Source organism: Saccharomyces kudriavzevii (genome assembly GCF_947243775.1).
Source record: "Saccharomyces kudriavzevii IFO 1802 strain IFO1802 genome assembly, chromosome: 13".
Taxonomy (NCBI): Eukaryota; Fungi; Ascomycota; class Saccharomycetes; order Saccharomycetales; family Saccharomycetaceae; genus Saccharomyces; species Saccharomyces kudriavzevii.
Genome location: NC_079284.1, coordinates 460143 through 478558, shown reverse-complemented (window position 1 = coordinate 478558; position 18416 = coordinate 460143). Strand labels below are relative to the sequence as shown.

The window sequence follows — 18416 nt, the reverse complement described above, 5'->3', positions numbered from 1 at the left end:
ACGAAATAAATCGTAGACTTAGGAAATTCAATAAGCCAAATTAGTGGTGGACAAAGAACTATATTTCGTTTTATTAAGGGAACACGTTCAAAGCTTTCATATACGATGTCAGCTCGAGAATATAACTATGCAGAGGGGTTTGGTGGATATAGCTCGTTAGATGAGGACGATTCAGATAGAGATTCTGAACGTAGGAACCACGACCCAAGGCATCGGCCGGTAGTCGCGAACCTAACCAGTGAATCAAGACATGCTGCTTTGAATAGATACATGGTCCCAGGCCGTAACATCAATCCTCTATTCAGACCCGCAGGTCCTGCTCAACCTTCCGTGGCGCCTACATCAGTGCCAGCATCTGCAGTCGAATCTACAAGCAGATCAGACTCTGAAAGAATAAAGGAGGTACCTGAAACAAATTTCAATGCATTTCTTATATCGCAGTTGACCAGGATGGAAGAGCAAAATTCGAACCTGAAGGAAGAAATTAGTTTAATGAAAAAGGAACAAGAACTTTTCTTTCTAGAGAATCAGAAGAAGTTAGAAAAGGGGTTCAAAGACATCAATAAGTATGTCGAAGATGTTTCTGCGATGAAAGAGGTCTTCAAAGAGGTGGTTGGAATTATGACCGGGGAAAGAATAAGGTTTATAGATCACACCGGAGAAAATGTCACTCCTCAGGAAGCTGCTCGCATCGGTAATCCATCAACGAGTACGCAGACTTGTCAGAGTAAGTCGAGACTAACAAATTGGCAAGAATACAGCATGCATGCAAGCATACTGGCCGGTGATCCTCGTGTCAAGTCTGAGCCAGGTCTATCTGACTTTGAAAACGGACATTATGAGGATGCCCAAAGCGATGGTAGCGTTAATGGCGAAGGTGTTGCTCTGAATAATCCCAACACCATTCGCAATGTTGATGATGGCAATAACCAACACGATCATAGAACCGGAAACGAAAATGGAAGCAGAAACAGGAGCGCGAACGTCGGAACATCTTATAGGCTGAATCGTGCAATTCAAAATGTCACAGATGCTGCTCGTGAATATTTCGAAGGTTTGCCTGGGCAACCGTCAGTTCTTTCCCTAGAAAGAAGATACGGTTCGACTTGGAGACGATCTGCCAAAGAAAGAACTCTCTTCACTAAAAGAATGACCATTATCAAAAGAATAGTAGATATAAAAGAAGACCCAAGCAAATATGGTTTGTCACTACCAGATAACAAAATAAACAGAAATCAAGCCATTAAAGTAGTAGAGAACATTCGATTAGGTAACAATACCTTCAAAGGTCATCATTGCCGATTATCGATGTCCCAATTATACGAGTACTTTTCCAAAAAAATGGATAAACCCGAAGATTACTCATTAACTTTAAAAAGAAGAGGTAAGCCAAGAAGAATTTTCTTATTAGAAGAGAGAGAAGCTAGACTATCACTACAACAACCAAATGGCATATCAAATTCCAGTATAAGCACTCCAGAAGGTGGTCACGACCCTGAACTGTGATAGGATAACGAGTTAATAAGGCATGCAATCTCAAATAGTCGATGGCGCAGTATAACATATAAGCATTTATATACTATAATTAAATACCGATTCGATATGCATTAAATGCCAACTAGGCATATACGGCAAAATGGACGTCCAAGTGAACCGAAGTCGCCCATCGGTTTCAAACGATTCTAGTTTTCATTTGAACACACGCAGGTTTACATCAGTAGCCTATAGTAAGAAATGCAGAGGTGACTTTACTTTCCGTTTTATTGAGTTTCATTGGATAAGAATGCACATCCTTTTTTCTTTTGTTGTTTTTACAAATAAAAATGATTCTTCGGATGAAAATGATTATTTCATATTAAGGAAAAGCTTTAACATATAATAAATACTCCAAGATAAAGTCTAGTTACCATAAGCTTTATCCCTAAAAAAATGCCCAACTGTGATGCTATGATTTTGCCTTACACCCCTCTACCTGAAATAGATCAAAAAGTGCAGGCCTCTAGAGATTTCTTCTTTGACAAACAATTGAAATTGTCCCATGAAAGTGACCCCAGAAAAAAAGATCTACAGTCTAGACAGTTCCAGTTGAAGAAACTTTATTATGCCGTGAAAGATCATGAAGACGAACTAATCGACGCTATGTATCAAGACTTCCATCGAACCAAGTTAGAATCGGTTTTCAGCGAAACAACCAAACTCATGAACGATATACTTCACTTGATCGAAATTTTACCTAAAATGATGAAACCCCGTAAAATATCCGACTATTCTCCCCCATTTATGTTTGGTAAAACAGTTGTGGAAAAGATTTCAAGAGGTAGCGTCTTAATTATTGCTCCTTATAATTTCCCTGTACTTCTAGCATTGGCTCCGTTAGCTGCTGCTCTTGCTGCAGGTAATTCTATTGTTTTGAAGCCAAGTGAATTAACACCGCACACTGCCATTGTTATGGAAAAGCTACTGGCCGCCGCTGGTTTTACCAGCGGATTGATTCAAGTGGTCCAGGGAGCTAAAGATGAGACTAGCAAGTTACTAGATTGTGGAAAATTTGACCTAATATTCTACACGGGCTCTCCACATGTAGGTTCGATAGTTGCTGAAAAGGCAGCAAAAAGCTTAACACCTTGCGTACTCGAATTGGGTGGTAAATCACCCACCTTCATCACAGAAAATTTTAATTCTAATAATATAAAGACCGCCTTAAAAAGAATTTTTTTTGGAGCCTTTGGGAATTCTGGCCAAATTTGCGTCTCCCCAGATTATTTATTAGTGCATAAATCCATGTATCCAAAGGTCATTGAGGAGTGCAAGTTAGTATTGGATGAGTTTTTTCCAACTTTTGACAAAGAAACGGATCTCACTCGCATGATCCACAAGCGTGCCTATAAAAATACTATGGAGAAATTAAATACAACTAAAGGGTCCAAAATTTCACCTTCAAAAACTTTAACCAGTTTAGATGCCGATGATTTATGCATTGTACCACCTACCGTAATTTATAACATTGATTGGAATGATCCATTGATGAAACAAGAAAATTTTGCACCTGTTTTGCCTATTATCGAGTACGATAGTCTTGATGAGACCATCGATGAGATAATAAAAGAGCACGATACTCCATTAGTGCAATATATTTTTTCTGATAGTCAATCAGAAATAAATCATATCTTGACACGCTTGAGATCTGGTGGTTGTGTTATCGGTGACACTGTGGTTCATGTGGCCATTACTGACGCTCCATTTGGAGGGATAGGCAATTCAGGTTATGGTAACTATGGTGGATTGCATGGTTTCAATACCTTCAGCCACGAAAGAACAATTTTTAAGCAGCCATATTGGAATGATTTTACCCTTTTCATGAGATATCCTCCGACTAATGCTCAAAAGGAAAAATTGCTCCGTTTCGCATTGGAAAGAAAGCCTTGGTTCGATAGAAATGGTAATGACAAATGGGGTTTGCGCCAATATTTTTCGTTATCAGCTGTATTCATGCTAATTAGTGCCATTTGCGCCTATCGTTCTTCTTGAAGATGCTTATCTAAACATGGACAAATTGGATATGTGGCAATCGCTAGTTTATCTGTGGACCTTTCATCTCAACAAAAATATGTCAAACTTTATTAATTTCAAATTTATTCTATTTGCCCCTACATATTATATACCTAATACTTCTGTTGGCTACCAATCGTCTTCCTCCTCATCTCCATTAGCCTCCTCCCCATCACTCTCTAGTCTCATTTTATTAGCTCTCGCAGCTAAAGCATTGGCCAGGCCGTCACCAAAACTTGCCTGGTTGGCCGCTGGCAAAACATTTGTTGAATCAGCCTTATTCAGCTGTACAGAATTTTGGACTGGCTGAGAAACAATTCTGTTCTGTGGGGGCAGGGGTGCAGTGATATTGTTTCCAGAATGTGGTTGCATATATGCTGTTGGTACCCAACCTTCTTTAGAACCATCCAACAATTTTCCAAGAGACCAACCACTGGGTTCTTCTCTCGTGATATAAACTACATCACCTTTTTTTAAAGGTAGCTCAGATGGTGACCCTGAACCAGGGAAATCATAAGCTGCTTCAAACATGGGCTCTTTTGGCTTGGAAGATGGTGGCGGAGGGGGAGGCGGCGGCGGTACATGAGCCTGCCCGTTGGTGCGCATTGTAACAGCGGCAGTTGCAGAACGAGCAGCAGCAGCAGGTGTGGGGGCAAACCTTTTTGCACTCACTTTGTTCTGCATCCCCGGTGGCGGAGGAGCAGGCTTTTTGGAATTTCTTGATACCGGAGCAACGGGTACACGTTGTGCGGGAGTGCTCGAGACAGGCCTCCTCGTTGTTCGTGAAGAATTGGCACCATAGCCTGAAGAAAGAGTGCTATTTTTCTTCGGTTTCTTATGCACTTGAGAGTTGGGAGGATTACCACGGCGAACAGATATTGTGCTCGATTTATATATGTCACTGTATTTTGGAGCCGATTCACTAAGTTGACATTTGACTGCATGCAATTTTCCGGGTTTCTTTTGGTACTCGATCGTAGGCCCTATTTTAACCTGAATTTTATCATTAAGTTTTTTTAGATGCGTTACTAGTTCTGTTTTGAAATACGTATTGATAAATGGGTCAGGTTGACCGGAATTAGCCAAGTTAACGGCAACCCACCCATCCTGCAAGTTAGTTAAACTGACTGCTTGAATGTTCCGCACATCAATTTTATAATCTTGTGTATAAGTCATTGCATTTTGAACTAAAGTCTGGCCTACAACGTAAAATGTCGTTGGAGTTAGTAAAAGGGTTTTTTTCAATCTTTGCGCAGAACGACCAAATTTTGTATGCAAAGCCTCACCATGTATGGAAAAGATAATTTTTTCTTTGATTCCCACCTGCCTTTTGATATAGGCACCCTTAGATTTGGATTCATTGCATGACAGGTAATCACCCATAAAGGCCCTATAGCCTAGTAGTGACATGGATCTTCTTTCTTTTCTCCCGCCCAAAATCTTGGTACCATAATCCCGCAGCTTTTCGTACTTATTACCTTCTTTTCTCTCCCTGATAGTACGTTGAATCTTAATAGCAGCATCAATTCTTCTCCGCAAGAATCTTCTCCAAGCACGTTGAATTCTGGCAGCCATATTGTACCAATATCTGTCTCTCATATGCTCCAAAGCAAACAATGTTTCAGGCGTTTTGATGAAAACACTTGTAACACCCAATTGATATTCCTGCTGCGGGATAGAGGAATCTTTTAAAATGAACTTAACAGCGTTCAAGGTATCACCTTGCCAGGTATAATCACCAGCGTAAGAACAGTGAGGCGATAGTAAATAAAATCTTTCTACGAACTTATCAAACACTTGTCTGTATGCAAAACCTGCCCTTCTTATGCGCACATTTTCTTGCAACCCTAGATACTTGATTTGATGTAAAACTTGGCGGTCGTCATAATCATTAGGTGATTTTGTTTCATTCGGCTTGATCGTTCTGATGTATGAGGGCTGTGCCTTTGATAGAGTTTCAACCAATTCATTTGCACTCTTAATAATTTTGTCACCTGCTGTAGGTGGTCTTCTTTTCGACTCTCGATCGATGGTATCTGGGAAAATTGCGGCCAAGAATGTATTACTGGTAGTGCCAATTAATTCTACCAAATCCTTTTGCAACTGGTCCTTATTTTTATCCGTGATACCATCGATATCATATGTAACGTCACCGGCGTAATGCTTAATCACAAACTTGTTGGATCTTAAATCAAAATGTGGATTTGTTGTGAACAAGTTTAGACGTTGGGCAAAAGCTTGATCAGCTGCATTTGAATCGGCATGGGCTGTTGCAACAGAATCATTCATCGCGGCAAATATACCAGGTGGTCTCCTCGCTTCGATCAAATCACAGACAACCTTATTATCGAAATATTTAATTGGAGTCCATTCAATTCTTTCTCTCTCGTATGTTTCTTGTTCTGACTTCAATGTCAGTTGAATAAAAATCTGTTGTAACTTTTCATTAACGTAATTGATACAAATCTGCTCAAAGGAGTTATGTTCGAAAATCTCAAAACCATAGATATCAAGAATACCAATGGATTTTTCAGCGCCCGGGAAAGCTTGTAAGGATTTGTTAACTCTCCCAACAATCCAATCGAACAAATTGTTATAAATGGCTTTTGCCAGGGCATCCCTGACTGCATCAGCTTGAACAATATTTAATGGAACGTGATACACTGACCCTCTTTTCATACCATGGTTGGTTTCCATAATTCTTTCTACAAGTGACTTGATTAATAATTGACTGTCTATTTGTAGCAAATATGCAACAAAATCAGTTACAGACGTGTCTCTAACCTGCGAATTTCCTTCTTCATTTTCAGTGAAGGAAACATTACCAATCCAAAGGATTGCCGCCAACATTCTGAATATTTGGTCTTGTTCCTCTTGCCCGAGACCAATAACCCTCATAGCTTTCAATGTTTCTTGGTAATCTTGTAAGTCATCAATCGTGTCGGCTGAAATACACCCGGCAGCCGCTGTGTACACATATTGTTCCGGTTTTTGAACTCCGAACGTTTGCCTGTAAGTGTCTGAAGCACCCTTCGTAAACTGATAAAAAATATGAAAATTTCTTTCATTCTTAATTTGACTCACAACTCTCTGTTTTTCTAACAGGTAGTTTGTGATATTACCTGCACATGGCTCAAATTGATTATTAAATTTAATTTCCAAATATTTACCGTGCCTGGAAGAGTTATTGTTCCTTAACGTCTTTGCACAACCAAAAGATTCTAGCAGCGGATTGGTGGATAGGACCATGTCCTTAATTTTACCAATTGACTCTGTGTGGGCGCTTGAAGCGGCAGCAATATATTGCATAATTCGTTTGGCAGCTTCAGTTTTACCGGCACCCGATTCACCAGAAATAATAACACATTGGTTTTCATTGTATGATTTCATATTGTAGTACATAGATTCTGCAATCGCAAAAACATGTGGTGGGACTTCCAATCTATTCTTTCCTTTATATTCATTCATAACCGCATCTGTGTATATTCCAAGGTCCCTGAATGGATTGACACTAATCAACACATGACCTATGTAAGTGTAAATCGTAGCATTCTGAAATCTTTTCTTCAAGTTTTCATTTATGGCTTCATCAGAAATTTTGGACAAAAGTGTCAGATCAGACACACCAACTTCTTTCTTCTTCGAGGAATCGAAAGTGGCTTTCTTAATATTCGTAGAACGTTTGGCTGGTTCCTGATGGGCTTTCTTTCTAGCTCCTCTTTTTAAGATAGCCATTGTCTATAAGTTGATAGAAATTCCCTATTGGCGGCCGTTCTTACACTGTACTATGGCTTTATTGCCTTCTAGTAAAGAATTAGTTGATATTTTTTTAACTTGCAATTTTTAGCGGCCCCTTTTCGGGAAATGATCTTGACGATTTGCTAAACAAGAGGAAAAATCGCGTCCGACGAGTGATTCTGTTTCATGTGAAACGAATTCATCCTGAATCTGCCAATTGTGCCCATTTCAAACGAGAACCTGCTTTTTATCAACGACTTCCTTTTAGCTGTCATTAGGTTTTAAAAAAATATATAAATATATATTAAGAAAGACACATGTCTATAGTATAATAGAATGTAATATAGAAGCACGGTTAAATAATATTTTTAAAGTCTGCATTTTCTAAAAGATGTTAGAAGTCTCAATACTTACCGCCGGTACGCTTGTGACGTAATTCGGTTTGTTGTTTTTCGACTTCTGGGTCAAAGTTTATGGATTCATCTAGACCTTTACCTGCTGGAACCATTGGCAAAACAGGGACTTTTTTATCAACTTCCACTTCAAGCAAAACTGGGCCCTTTGTGGATACAAATTCTTTCAATTTGGCGTCTAGTTCTTCTTGCTTTTTGACTCTGAGACCTTTTAGGCCCATAGCCTCCGCTAGTTTTATAAAATCAGGGTTCAATTGATGTGTGTGTGAATAACGGTGTTCGTAGAACAGCGATTGCCATTGAGTAACCATACCTTGTTCTTCATTGTTCAAAATCAAAATCTTCACTGGAGTACCGGCTTGGACAGCTGAACTCAATTCTGTCAAAGTCATGTTAAAAGATGCATCACCATCAATGTCGATAACCAAGGATTCTGGCTTAGCTACTTGAGCACCGATGGCAGAAGGAAGACCGTAACCCATTGTACCTAAACCACCTGATGTAATGAATGTACGTGGGTTTTTCCATGTCCAATGTTGGGCTGCCCACATTTGATGTTGCCCCACACCGGTTGTGACAATAACATGTCTTCCTGTGTCGTTGGCAATCTTGGATAGTTTTGTTATGACAGTTTGAGGTTTTATTTTAGATCCTGGAGTCTCCATCATATAAGCATATGGAAACTCTTTTTTCCATTTATTTATTTGACCAAACCATTCCGATCTCTCCTTTACTGGGAAAATCTTTGGCATCATTTTATCTAGGTTGGAGGTAGCATCACCCTCTACCGCTATTTGAGTTTCAACAACCTTGTTTATGTTCTTAGGAACCACTTCAAAATGAACGATACCACCTCTTCCTTCCGCAGCAGCACGGCGAGCTTCTGGTGCGAATTTAGCGATATTACAAGTGACACGATCGTCAAATCTAGCACCGACCGCAATCAGCAAATCGGCGTTTTGTACTGCCAAGTTAGCAGTGACACAACCATGCATACCAAGCATGTCTAGAGATTTTGGGTCTTCCTGATCGAAGGAACCCAAACCTTGCAAAGTTGTTGTAACAGGTATTTGAGCACGTTCGCTTAATTCTTTCAGTAATCTTGGACCATCGGCATTGTTCAAGATACCAGCGCCAACGTATAGAACAGGTTTCTTTGCAAGGTTAATCAAATCTGCCGCTTTGCTAATACTCTGCATAACAAATTCATCCTGTGCATGACTGGTTAATTGGTTTAGAGCGTTTGATGGCAGAGTAGTTTTCGTTGGAATTGGGTTTCTTAAGATAGCCGCTGTAACGTCCTTTGGTAGATCAACCAAGACAGGGCCTGGTCTGCCGCTTGTGGCAATTTCAAAAGCTTCATTTATGCGCAATGGCAATTCTTCCACGGTCTTCACCATCACATTCCATTTGGTACATGATCTAGAAATACCAACGACATCGGCTTCTTGGAAGGCATCGGTACCGATAGCGCTAGTTGGAACTTGCCCTGTAAAAACAACCATTGGAATACCATCTGCAAAGGCATCGGCCATGGGTGTAACGACGTTCGTGGCACCTGGACCTGAGGTCACCAAGACAACACCTGGTTTACCAGAAGCTCTAGCATAACCTTCGGCCATATGTCCGGCACCTTGTTCGTGTTTTGGTAGAACAAAATTGAATTTGTCACTGTTATGAATGGCATCGTAAACAGGTAAGATAGCACCGCCGGGATAACCAAATACTGTGTCAACATTTTGCCTGGACATCATTTCATTGAATATTTGACCACCAGTTAGACCGACAAAAGAGGTGTCCATGTCAGGTTCAGTGCGTAGTCTCTTAGCCAACTTAGAAGGTTCGGGTGCTTGTTCCAGTGGTTCGACATTGAAACTTGGCGCAGGTTCGGGTCTCTTAGAGACTGGTAGAGGAGATGCGCTGTAATAACGGGAAGACGAACTGTAAAAGCGTTGCGCGAGAGCTACTGATCTCATGGCAGGTGTGCTGCGATATGCGATTTGTTGGAAGCAACGCTTGAGAGCGAAGTTCTTTAATGTGGATTGTCTGATCATTTGAAGAGTGTATTATCTTCTGCGCTCCTGCTACTGTGAGTATATAGATTTTAAAGAATGCAATCTACTGTAATTGGTAAAAAAATGTGTGATTTTCACTTCAGATTGCTTAAGTAACCGTGGCTGACAATACTTCGAATCTCAAACAAAGAGGGCAAAAAAACAGTACTACAGTCGTAACGTAGATCTGAAATTACTTGGGGACGGTAAAGGAGGAATGCGAGGATGAAAATCTGCTAAGAAAATAAAATTAAAGAATATATATCAGTTTGATAAGAAAAATACATATTCATCAAAAAAAATTTGTCTATTTTTTTTTCAAAAAAGAAGAAGATGAATCATCGCTACCGAATAGATGTAAGATTCAGAAAAAAGAAAGAAAAAGTACAAACATTCGGCGTGGGGCGCTGATGTTTCCGCGACCAGGATCAACGGCGGAATTCAAGCCGGTACCGGCAGACTGCGGTGACTAGAAGATATGTGTCATCACCTTCTATAACGACAGGGCTGGGAGGGAGTCATAATGCTAATGGCAATGTTCTGTTTACAGGCTTGGTTTTTATTTATATATGTATGGAAGTATATAGATGAATGTACGCCATCAGATAAAACAACCGAAATACTGAAAAGCATATATTATACGAGATTAATCATGCGAAATGCCCAAATAAATAGAAAAGGGAGAAAAAATAACAGAATTTTGTCGATCTACCTATTAACCTTGTTATCAGGTTCTCCCTTCCTCAAACTTTCGTAAAGCCTGAGAAACTCGCCTTGAGACATGTTTGAAATGTCAACGTTCTTGGGTATCTCGACTTCTGCGGGTAACCTGCCCTCTTTAACGTCTTCAACGTCAGAACTGTCCTGCGAAGACATTGACGATCTCCTCATGTTCTGTAAGTTTTCCTGCTGGTGTGTCTTGGGTTGGCGGTACTCTTTTGAAAACATGACCTGTGTTTTGCTGTCTCCAGTGTTATTATGGTTTCCTCCATACACACTTGGATCTGCGTGTTTTTTCTTATCGTATACTGCGAATGCGTCCCAAAAGCTACCCATTTCTGATATATTAATTATGTTGGTTAGACTGATTTTACTGCAAGTCGGCCCAAAGATAATAATTTTCTGCGGAACCTAGGGGGACGAGGGGGGCGTTCCTCTTTATATACCCATCAACTATATATATGGTTCTCCAAAAAGAAATGTCTTATCATACATCATTACCCCACCTACTCCTTTTGTCTCCCTATTTCCATCATCAACAATAGTTCAAGCTAGATTTTCGGAACCGAAACGCAAAACGGTGTTCTAGTGCTAGTGCTATCATTTCTCCAAATAAACATTGCCCGAGTAGCGAAGGCTCTAATAATTAAGGGACGCGGCTGTAGCCCCATTAGCCGCTTTCACGGTTACGGGGTGTGATGCATGGGGTTTTGGCAAAGTTCAGGAAGTCACACTTTCGAGTGGCGCTGACACGAGCGTGTCAAGATGATGTGTTGGACAGGGTAAATCACGGTTGAAAAGTCCGAGAAAGGAAAGTAGTAACCCATCACCCCTGTGATCTTGCATAATTGTGAGAATTCCAGTGAATTTCGTAGGGATGGTCATCTCCCAACATAAGTCTGCTTATAGAAAATTATCACTTCGCCAATATGCAGACGATGTGATCTCTCGAAGTTCAAGTTATCTCTCATGTTATATGAACACTGGAACATCACACCGTACACGTAGGGCGGTATTTCTTCTATTTATAAATTCTTTAAGGTTTGTGTCCTGGTTGTTCGGGTACTTACCATGGAAAAGCGAATTGATTCTTTTCATGATGTTTTCATATTTTTTCAGATATTATGTTCAACTACATGGCGTGTTATCTCCCAGCTATTCCACAGTGAGAAGCGGGGTATGAGAGTTTGTTAAGCAAATTTAATTAACAGGTATTTAGTTTATTTCAAATATTTCCTCTTCAAAACAACTACAGTGTTCATGAACCTCACTACATCTTGCCTGTTTTGGAAATATTTGCGCCTTCACCTAAGTTTCTGTCCGAAAGGCTTCGTAAAACAAGCAAAGTATATATATATATTTTTATCAATGGGCACAAAAATATAGTAGAGCCACGCTTTCATTACCGGGGACAAACTGCGGGCAAGTGGTAACTTAAACAAAGCTTCATAACAGAATGAGCAGTCGTGCTTATCACGGTCAGATTTGTTTCTCTATTATTAGCTCCCCTACCGTTGTTGTTAGCTAGGTTAACGAGAGTACTCAAACCTGCATTCAACTTTGCTGCAACGTTGGCGCTAACGTCATTGAATTGTTGCACCCGTACCAACGTGCCGTTGCCCTGATGGTAATTCTACAGACAAGCTTTCCTTTTCCACAGTTCATTTTACTGAAGGAAGGTTGGAGTATGGAAGAAAATAAGAGTATTTCATTAATCTATAAATAATATCTTCCTTTTTTTTTTTTTTTTTTTTCGATTTTAGGTGACAGATGAAATAAAACGACTTCCTCAAAATTTATAAGCTTTCTTCCCTTAAAGTCTTCCCGTGCTTAAATGAGAAAGTCGACACATGTACAACGGTAGCAATTCCACCCATCTCATCTCAACTTTAAGAGCAAGTAGTTGCTCAAACATAAATTTGGCTACTACGTTTTCGTCCTCATCACAAAGTTATGGGTGCACATTACAGTACCGTCCTCCCTACGGCCTCTTAATTGCAATACTTACACGCCACCAGATTAATGTACCCTCCTGTCACATGGTCATGGTCAAGTACTTTCTTAACAGAACCATTGACTGCCTCTATAGACATCATTATTAAATCCAGGACGACTGATTTTAGTTGGTGAAAGTGGTTAACCTCCAGAACTCAAACTCTTATTATTTTTCCTACACGAAAATTGTAGGTGACCACCTTGTCTATCGAAATCCAGATGAAGCTCGTGCTGAACACCTGTTCATCTTTATCAAGAAACACATCTATCTTTTAAGTACCGATCCTTTGTTGCATATCACCACCATGGTCTATTTGGGTTGATTACAAGTTGTGGAAAAAAATGCCGGGACTTGGTTGCATAATTGGTTATTTTTTCCGCATAAAGGTTCTGTTATCTTAATTGTGTAGGGTGAAATGATGTCGAGGGTTCCTACATCAAGCTGCATTTTTTTGATGCTGATGCATGGAAGTTGAATATCACCTGTGTTGGAACAATAACCAACGGCCCATTGACGACTAGTACACAGATTGATACATGCATTTATGCAGCTAGAAAATTATCATACATGGTGTTAAGAAGATGACGTGAGCTGTCAGACCAGTAGAATAAGATCCGAACAACATAATATTGATGACCTCGAAAATGGAATCCCAAAAACTGTCACAAAATTTACTGGGGAATAATTACTGTTCCGATACGGTGTTTGATCTTTATTTTTTACCCAGATAGAGTACATATTTCAGCATTTATTCTCAATAAATAGCCTTGTTGGCGCAATCGGTAGCGCGTATGACTCTTAATCATAAGGTTAGGGGTTCGAGCCCCCTACAGGGCTTTTATTTTTAATATTTGAATCAATATTTTTTTTTTCTAAAATTTAAAATGTGCTTCTTGATACTGATACTAGCTGATTCAGCCTTGCTTCCGTTTCACGTCAATTCAATTCTTAGAGCCACTTAAAATACTTTAGCTTGGACTGTTGTAAATTTGAAGGATATCAGTCAAGCTTTCAATTCATCTAAAAAATGGTTCGTTAGGCCCCAGCAGATTATTACTATTCACTTTACCTGGATTTTGAGATGGTTTTTTGACTCTTCTTTGGCAGAACGTCTTTTTGCAGATTGTTCGCATGACTTCGATTCTTCAGTAACTGCGAAGCCTTGAATTCGGCAAGACGTTTGTTGCCATGCAGAAAAAGCAAAAAAGGGCATCACTAAGACAATGAATAAAAAACTCAATTAACAAGAAGACACGAAATAAACGGACAATAACCAATAACCTAAATATCATAACAATGTCTAGTGAATCAACAACTTTTATAGTCGATGTGTCGCCATCAATGATCAAAAAAGATTGTGTTTTCAAATCTATGGCATATTTAGAGTATACATTGTTGAACAAATCTAAAAAAAATAGAAAGACAGATTGGGTAAGCTGTTACCTCGCAAATTGTCCCGTATCTGGAAATTCGCAAGAGGTACCAAATGTGTTTCAAATACAACCCTTTTTGGCTCCTGTTACTACAACGGACACGATCAAATTCATTAGACATCTGAAGCAATATTGTGACCAGCATAGCCATGATGGTACAACGGAAGATTTGCAATCCATGATTCAATGTCTTCTGGTTGCTTCACTGGATATTAAACAGAAATTTCAAGCAAGAAAGATTTCAAAGCAAATTGTAGTATTTACAGACAATCTAGATGAGTTAGATATCACGGATGAAGAGATAGAGGTGCTAGCAAAAGAACTAAACGCAAGAATCATTTTAGTTGATTGTAGCAAGAAGGGCCAAGAAGAGAAAAAACAATCTAATTGGTTGAAACTCGTGAAAGCCATTCCGAATTCAAATGTCTACACTATAAATGAGCTTCTTATCGAAATTACTTCGCCAGCGACATCTGTAGTTAAACCAGTAAGAGTGTTCTCAGGGGAGCTCAGATTTGGGGCAGATGTGTTATCAACTCAAACGCCGAATCCCAATAGTGGCATAAAAGATAAAAATTGTATATGCATCAAAGTAGAAGCATTTCCTGCCACGAAGGCAGTTTCAGGGTTAAATAGGAAAACCGTTGTCGAAACTGAAGACTCCAATATGAAAAAAAAGTTCGTTGCGGTTAAGTCCATTATCGAGTATGAAATTCACAGTGAAGAAAAGAACAAGAAAGCCAATGAAGATGAGGAAATGGAGTCCTCTTACACCTCTGTGGTCATTTCGAAAGATTCTGTAACAAAGGCATACCGTTATGGTGCGGATTATGTAGTATTGCCCTCTGTTTTAGTTGATCAGACAGTATACGAGACATTCCCTGGGTTGGATGTAAGGGGGTTCTTAGATAGAGAAGCTCTCCCAAGATATTATTTGACGTCAGAATCTTCTTTCATAATCGCGGATACAAGACTTGGTTGTCTATCCGACACCATGGCCTTTGGTGCTCTGGTGGATGTCATGTTGGAGAACAGAAAAGTTGCTGTTGCAAGATACGTGAGCAAGAAAGACAGTGAAGTAAATATGTGTGCACTGTGTCCCATTTTGGTTGAGCACGCTGACATGGATTCCGAGACGAAAGTTGTAAGAAGCCTCACTTTATGTAGATTACCATTTGCAGAGGACGAAAGGGTGACAGATTTCCCCAAACTATTGAATAGAACAACTACATCTGGAACGCCGTTGGAACAGGAAACAGATGAGCATGAAATCGATGAGCTTATGGAACAACTTGTAGATTCCATGGACACGGATGAATTGCCGGCGGTTTCAGTCGACAACTATTATCAACCCATAAGTAGAGTGACTGCTGATACTACTCTCCCACTTCCCTTTTTGAAGAAAGAACGAGAGGCAAACAAGAAGGATCCCCTCAGGGTACCCACAGTTTTTATCTACAGGCAACAGCAGGTATTAATGGAATGGATTCATCAATTGATGATTAATGATTCGAAAGAATTTCAAATTCCAGAACTACCGGACTCACTGAAGGAGAAAATAAGCCCTTATTTGTTCAAAAACTTCGACAGTAACGAATTGGTCAAGCTTCTCCGAATCAAGAAAGTAGACAAATCGAAGCTCTCATCCGAGCTCAAAGATGAACTTGAGAGAGAGAAAATCCCGGACTTGGAAACTCTATTAAAGCGTGGTGAACAAGACAGCAAGGAGTAGAAACCATGGTACCTGCTCGAGAAAACTTGTCAGCTTCAGCTCTGACCTTTCGTCGCCGTGGAAAAACCACAAAGGCAGAAGATAGACAGCGCGCTCATAGTTGGTCTGCACAGTTACCTTCTAACTATTAGTGTTAGCCATGCAGGTTGCCTTTCTTCCTTAGTGACTTCCCCTGCCGCTATTCCCAAGCTTATGCAACACACAGCACAACGTAGGCCCGTGATTTTCTAAATATGTGCTGGATTAGTACAATATCCGTTGAGGTTAAACAGCTCCGTCTCAACACACGCTGCTGCCCCTGAACTCTCGAGCTAAGGTCAGGGGAGGAAGCGAGCTTGGACTCGGTAAAAAGAAACGCGGGGCTCACGAAAAGGGGTGGTGCCGCGCGCTGCTTTTCGTGGGGAACTTCTGTGAAGGGAGACGTTAAGCTTTTATTTATTATGTGTAGTTCCCAGGAACGCACAGGGGTTAGAAAGTGTAAAAAATAGTTGATAATTTCAGAATGTGGATAACTGTAACCCGAGCAATGTAGAAAATATAAAAAGGCACCGTCATTATTGTTTCCCTGTTGAAGGTCGTATATCTCATCCTTTCTTGGGCGCTGTTCAGACATTAAGATAGCAAAGTAAGATTAAACCAATCTTTCTTACTGAGAAAAAGTAACAAACGTCAATATACAACCATGTCATTCCAAATCGAGACGGTTCCTACTAAACCATATGAAGATCAGAAACCGGGTACTTCTGGCTTGCGTAAAAAGACAAAGGTCTTCAAAGATCAACCCAACTACACTGAAAATTTCATTCAATCGATCATGGAGGCTATTCCGGAGGGTTCTAAAGGTGCCACTCTTGTCGTCGGTGGTGATGGTCGTTACTACAATGATGTCATTCTCAACAAAATTGCCGCTATTGGTTCTGCCAACGGGATTAAGAAGCTAGTTATTGGCCAATACGGTCTATTATCTACACCGGCCGCTTCTCACATTATGAGAACTTATGAGGAAGAATGTACCGGAGGTATTATCTTAACTGCATCTCATAATCCAGGTGGACCAGAAAATGACATGGGTATTAAATACAATTTATCCAATGGTGGTCCAGCCCCCGAGTCGGTCACGAATGCTATTTGGGACATCTCAAAAAAGCTAACTAATTATAAGATTGTCAAAGATTTCCCTGAGTTGGATTTAAAAACGATAGGTAAGAATAAGAAATATGGCCCATTATTGATTGATGTCATTGATATTACAAAGGCTTATGTTGATTTCTTGAAGAAAATTTTCGATTTCGACTTAATCAAGAAGTTTATCGATAACCAGCGCTCCACCAAGAACTGGAAACTGCTGTTTGACAGCATGAACGGTGTTACTGGACCATATGGTAAGGCCATCTTCGTTGATGAATTCGGTTTACCTGCAGAAGAAGTTCTACAAAACTGGCATCCCTCTCCAGACTTCGGTGGTATGCATCCGGACCCAAATCTAACATATGCCAGCTCGTTAGTGAAAAGAGTGGACCGTGAAAAGATTGAGTTTGGTGCTGCTTCTGATGGTGATGGTGATAGAAATATGATCTACGGTTATGGTCCATCTTTTGTCTCCCCAGGTGACTCTGTCGCTATTATTGCTGAATACGCTGCTGAAATCCCATATTTCGCGAAGCAAGGTATCTATGGGTTGGCTCGTTCATTCCCTACTTCAGCAGCCATTGACCGTGTTGCAAAAGCTCATGGCCTAAATTGCTACGAAGTCCCAACTGGTTGGAAGTTTTTCTGTGCTTTATTCGATGCTAAGAAATTATCCATTTGTGGCGAGGAATCCTTTGGTACAGGCTCCAACCATGTAAGAGAAAAGGACGGTGTTTGGGCCGTTATGGCATGGCTGAACATCTTGGCTATTTACAACAAACATCATCCTGAAAATGAAGCCTCCATCAAGACTATACAGAACGAATTCTGGGCCAAATACGGCCGTACTTTCTTCACTCGTTATGATTTTGAGAAGGTAGAAAGCGAGAAAGCTAACAAGATTGTTGACCAATTGAGAGCTTACGTTACCAAATCTGGCGTAATCAATTCCGCCTTCCCAGCTGATGAGTCTCTGAAGGTTACCGACTGTGGCGACTTTTCATACACTGATTTGGATGGTTCAGTCTCCGACCATCAGGGTTTATATGTCAAACTCTCTAATGGTGCAAGATTCGTTCTAAGATTGTCTGGTACGGGTTCTTCAGGTGCTACTATTAGATTATACGTTGAAAAGTATTGTGATGATAAGTCCCAATATCAAAAGACCGCTGAAGAATACCTGAAACCAATTATTAACTCGGTTATCAAGTTCTTGAAATTTAAGCAAGTCTTGGGAACTGATGAACCTACTGTTCGTACTTAACGAATCTTTATTTTAATGGCTTGATGATTCTCACTTCTTTTAAATTGATATTAACGGTATAAAAAACAAAAACACTTCAATTTTATTAACACATACTCTTATATATTTAATAGATTCATGTTAGCAAACAATTGCATAGATTATCTTTGATCGTCTTAATATCTTTCTTCGAATTTCGAGTATCTAATTATATCTTTTTCCCGAATCATTCCCCAATTTGGCGCATTCCCGAATCAGATTGCCTACCCCGAGTTTTTTTAATGTATTTCCCTCGAGAAATCTGTAAAATAGCGGTCATCCTTAAAATTATAAATAAAACAGTAGAATTCTTCCAATGTGGCAATAAAATTAAGACATTTTAATACATTAAATGATTGCATACATAGATA

General features: G+C 39.9%; 7 protein-coding genes and 1 non-coding gene across 8 annotated transcripts; 5 read left to right on the top strand and 3 right to left on the bottom strand.

Moving 5' to 3' along the window:
• Window positions 1-105: 105 nt before the first annotated feature.
• Window positions 106-1506, top strand: EUC1 (Euc1p; the record flags this gene model as incomplete). The annotated part of the gene is made up of 1 exon (XM_056230345.1): window positions 106-1506. One exon carries the CDS (start codon window positions 106-108, stop codon window positions 1504-1506), a length of 1401 nt encoding a protein of 466 aa, XP_056084273.1.
• Window positions 1507-1929: 423 nt separating this feature from the next.
• HFD1 (hexadecenal dehydrogenase) lies at window positions 1930-3528 on the top strand (the record flags this gene model as incomplete). Its single annotated transcript, XM_056230344.1, has 1 exon — window positions 1930-3528. One exon carries the CDS (start codon window positions 1930-1932, stop codon window positions 3526-3528), a length of 1599 nt encoding a protein of 532 aa, XP_056084272.1.
• Window positions 3529-3678: 150 nt separating this feature from the next.
• On the bottom strand, window positions 3679-7284 carry MYO5 (myosin 5; the record flags this gene model as incomplete). The annotated part of the gene is made up of 1 exon (XM_056230343.1): window positions 3679-7284. One exon carries the CDS (start codon window positions 7282-7284, stop codon window positions 3679-3681), a length of 3606 nt encoding a protein of 1201 aa, XP_056084271.1.
• A 406-nt stretch (window positions 7285-7690) lies between these two features.
• ILV2 (acetolactate synthase catalytic subunit) lies at window positions 7691-9754 on the bottom strand (the record flags this gene model as incomplete). Its single annotated transcript, XM_056230342.1, has 1 exon — window positions 7691-9754. One exon carries the CDS (start codon window positions 9752-9754, stop codon window positions 7691-7693), a length of 2064 nt encoding a protein of 687 aa, XP_056084270.1.
• A 708-nt stretch (window positions 9755-10462) lies between these two features.
• Window positions 10463-10810, bottom strand: SPG4 (Spg4p; the record flags this gene model as incomplete). Its single annotated transcript, XM_056230341.1, has 1 exon — window positions 10463-10810. One exon carries the CDS (start codon window positions 10808-10810, stop codon window positions 10463-10465), a length of 348 nt encoding a protein of 115 aa, XP_056084269.1.
• A 2424-nt stretch (window positions 10811-13234) lies between these two features.
• Window positions 13235-13307, top strand: Skdi_13.trna14K. The gene has a single exon. It is a non-coding gene; the product is annotated as a tRNA-Lys (tRNA).
• Window positions 13308-13766: 459 nt separating this feature from the next.
• Window positions 13767-15635, top strand: YKU80 (ATP-dependent DNA helicase YKU80; the record flags this gene model as incomplete). Its single annotated transcript, XM_056230340.1, has 1 exon — window positions 13767-15635. The coding sequence occupies one exon, from the start codon at window positions 13767-13769 to the stop codon at window positions 15633-15635; it is 1869 nt and encodes a 622-aa protein (XP_056084268.1).
• A 682-nt stretch (window positions 15636-16317) lies between these two features.
• On the top strand, window positions 16318-18027 carry PGM2 (phosphoglucomutase PGM2; the record flags this gene model as incomplete). Its single annotated transcript, XM_056230339.1, has 1 exon — window positions 16318-18027. The coding sequence occupies one exon, from the start codon at window positions 16318-16320 to the stop codon at window positions 18025-18027; it is 1710 nt and encodes a 569-aa protein (XP_056084267.1).
• Between the last annotated feature and the right edge of the window lie 389 nt (window positions 18028-18416).